At 43.2% G+C, this 3,447-nt stretch overlaps 1 protein-coding gene across 1 annotated transcript in view; it reads left to right on the top strand.

The window, feature by feature from the left end:
• Positions 1-3,447, top strand: part of madd (MAP-kinase activating death domain) — a 45,561-nt gene that overhangs the window by 34,946 nt on the left and 7,168 nt on the right. Inside the window, exons 26-32 of the mRNA XM_031848774.1 lie at positions 166-286; positions 411-516; positions 613-723; positions 815-922; positions 1,043-1,207; positions 1,309-1,381; positions 1,873-1,979. Coding sequence (XP_031704634.1) covers positions 166-286; positions 411-516; positions 613-723; positions 815-922; positions 1,043-1,207; positions 1,309-1,381; positions 1,873-1,979 — 791 coding nt within the window. The remainder of the gene's footprint in view (positions 1-165; positions 287-410; positions 517-612; positions 724-814; positions 923-1,042; positions 1,208-1,308; positions 1,382-1,872; positions 1,980-3,447) is intronic.

The raw sequence follows: 3,447 nt of genomic DNA, 5'->3' as shown, positions 1-3,447 counted from the left end.
GTGTGTGTGTGTGTGTGTGTGTGTGTGTGTGTGTGTGTGTGTGTGTGCGTGCAGTATAAGAGCCTTGAACTCAGTATTTCTTTTTAGATATGTATTTATATCAAAGAACGTATGCTTGTGGATGAAATGTTTGTAGCCACATGTGTTGTGTCTTGGTGTGATCAGGTAAGGAGCGCTCCACACTGTGGGACCAGCTGCAGTTCTGGGAGGACGCCTACCTGGATGCCGTGATGTTGGAGCGTGAGGGGATGGGAATGGACCAGGGGCCCCAGGAGATGATCGAAAGGTTCAACATGGCCGGACTTCTTATTCGATATGTCTACATATATATGTTCCCCCCCACAGATACTAGATAACTTTGTCATGATGTTTGAAACCTGGACCAATCTTTGTTTTGTGTGTCATCACAGATACTTGTCTCTAGGCGATCACGACCGCAAGCGTCTGGAGGATGATGAGGACAGACTTCTGGCGACTCTGCTGCACAACATGATTGCGTTCATGCTAATGCTGAAAGTACGGAGGCCTGTTTGAAGAAAGTAAAGCTATGGTTGAACTGACATTCTTTTGCCTCCAGATATCTCAAGTTTTGAATGTTTTTGTTTTATTTAGTTGAACAAAAACGACATCAAGAAGAAAGTGAGGCGTCTGATGGGGAAGTCCCACATTGGCCTCACATACAGCCAAGAGATCAATGAGACACTGGACAAACTGGCCAACATGGTGAATATCTGCCCCTCCCTTTTCTTTTTTTAATTCAGCTAGTTCATCTTCTATTCGCCCTATTTCTACTGAAGAATACATTTGTTTCTAGAACGGCCGCGAGCTGTCCATCAGGCCCAGTGGAAGCCGTCACATCAAGAAGCAAACGTTCGTTGTGCACGCTGGCACCGACACCACGGGAGACATCTTCTTCATGGAGGTACGACGAGCCTGTAATTCCTGATACGACAACAGGAGCTCATGGACGTAGTAAACGCTTTCCTTAATGTTGCATGTGGAGAGCATCTCATGTCACTAACGTTGCTCATCACTGCTCCAGGTGTGCGATGACTGCATAGTCCTGCGCAGCAACATCGGCACCGTCTACGAGCGCTGGTGGTACGAGAAGCTCATCAACATGACTTACTGCCCCAAGACTAAAGTGCTGTGTCTCTGGAGACGCAACGGCCAGGAGACGCAGCTCAACAAGTTCTATACCAAAAAGGTCAGAACAGGGCTTCTCTCGGCATCCTGTACTTGTTTAAATCTTTACTTCAGAAGAACATCTGTTAGGAAGTTAAATAACTTTCCCTTTCTGCATTCTAGTGTCGCGAACTCTACTACTGTGTTAAAGACAGTATGGAAAGAGCTGCAGCGAGACAGCAAAGCATTAAACCAGGTGAGTCTCTTTCTTTAACTTCCTTTTTTGACAACTAGTCTTTTCTCTGGGATAGTTGCACATTGTTTGACTTTTTATCGATGAGAAGGGGTGCAACGTTTCACACATATTGGTTTTGGGATCGCAGGTAAAAAGACGTCATTTCTTAAGAAAAATAATATTGACAAAACGTGGATATTCTCTGTGATTATAGTTTTTATTTTTTACAAGAAGAAACTCCAAATTTACAGGAAAAAGCTTGAACATACTCTCGGATTAAAGTCTAAAATGTTATGGGGCAAAAACATTGGAAAAGTGTTTTTTTTTGTTTGTTTTTTTTAGTCATGGAATCGCTTTAATTGGCAAGCGGTGTCGTCTGGTATGATGCAGCTGTTGCAAATTTATAACTTTATAATTGCATAAAATATTAATTTACCACGTTAATCTCTGAATTTTCAACATTTAGGTTGTAAATTTATCTTCACTCGCGTTAAACTCGGGTGTTGTTTCAGGTCCTGAGCTGGGCGGAGAGTTTCCCGTCCAGGACATGAAGACTGGTGAAGGTGGACTGCTGCAAGTCACGCTGGAAGGAATCAACCTTAAATTCATGCACAGCCAGGTAAGAGGCTCACGCCACAGCAGAGAAGCTGCTTCTCATCTCTCTCACGGGCATGGAAATATTCAAAGAAATCACTCATGATGGCAGAGAGTTCATCCTGTCCTTCTGTCCACCAGTTTGCCTCATTTCCTTTCATCTCGTGACGTCTTCCTCTATCGACGTTAAAAAATAAAGCCTCGTCAAAAAGTTAGCGATGGCTGACGACGTGTTTGATTGGCGTTTACTCCGACCGCTTTCCCTTTAGAGGAAGAACTCCTTTGTGCTTTCGCTTTTTTGGATTTGCTTTTTTTTCAGTTTGTTTTCTTTGTGTGTGTGTGTGTGTGCGTGTGTGTGTGTCTGTCTGTGTGCGCGTGCATTCGTATGAATGCGTTCCCCAAAAAACAATATTAACACATCCCTCCATACACGTTTCTTTTTTGACATCCGTGGTGCTCAAACCTCATTGTTCATTTACTGTGTGGGAGGAGAAGAAGTGTTGATGTGTGTGTGTGTGTGTGTGTGTTGTGCATCAGTGGGTGACCTTAAACAAAGACTTTTCATTAATAATTGGCTATTTAAATAGCAACTTTCACACTCTAAGTTTGGACCCTTGAACATCATCATGTGTTGTCTTCAAGCCTGCGCAGGTAGTCGTAGTCGGGGTTCCTATCTCTCCTCAGCTGTGTTAGTGTGTAGCTGTGTTTGAACAATGTACTGCAGTAGAATAGTGTGAAGAACAAAGACCAGGGACACTTCATACATGTTGAGCATCCTAAAAACCAATGAAACAAAAGACTGAGGTGATCCTGCATCTTTAAACCCATTCCTCAACAATAAAAGGGATTTTTAGGGTCGGTTCACCCAAATTAAAAAAAAGAAACAAAAGACATCTTCTTCACCTCCGGTGGCATCTTATCCATACAGACAGTTTTTCCGACTTTACTTTTCTGGTTCCCTCGCGGCGGCTCTCATAGAACATTTATGGCCGCAGCTGTTTTTCTGCGAAGAAGCTCTAAAACTGACTTTACACCACCCGAACAGAACCAAAGGGCAGACAGACGCAGTGAACACAGCGGAGCATTGAGCAGCTAGAGACTCAGATCTTTACCTCAGTGGGTGGAGAACAACAACAACGTAGCTAAAAGGAATGTGAATATTGGACTTAAACTCATCTTGAGGACAGAAACGTGATTCCAAATGAACGGTAATGTTGCTCAGCACTGTCTGCTAGATGTCAGTGGTGTGTTTTACAGCTTGATTCTGCAGGTTTAAATATAATGTTTCATTGCTGTGAGCATCACAAATACAAAAACTCAAACTTTCTGCGTGGCCACGTGATCCCCTGTGTTTCTATAATTCGGGTGAACTGACCCTTTAGCTCGGATCTACGCTGAGTCACTGTTTTCCTCGCTGCTTCTGCTGTTTCTACCTCGGGCTCAAGATTCTTTCATTTATCATACAAGCTTAATACAATTAACCTTAAAGACAT

The sequence above is a fragment of the Anarrhichthys ocellatus genome, unplaced genomic scaffold (assembly GCF_004355925.1).
Source record: "Anarrhichthys ocellatus isolate YVR2014 unplaced genomic scaffold, GSC_Weel_1.0 scaffold8, whole genome shotgun sequence".
Taxonomy (NCBI): Eukaryota; Metazoa; Chordata; class Actinopteri; order Perciformes; family Anarhichadidae; genus Anarrhichthys; species Anarrhichthys ocellatus.
Note: the sequence above shows the minus strand (reverse complement) of the source record. Positions and strands in the feature narration are given on the sequence as shown.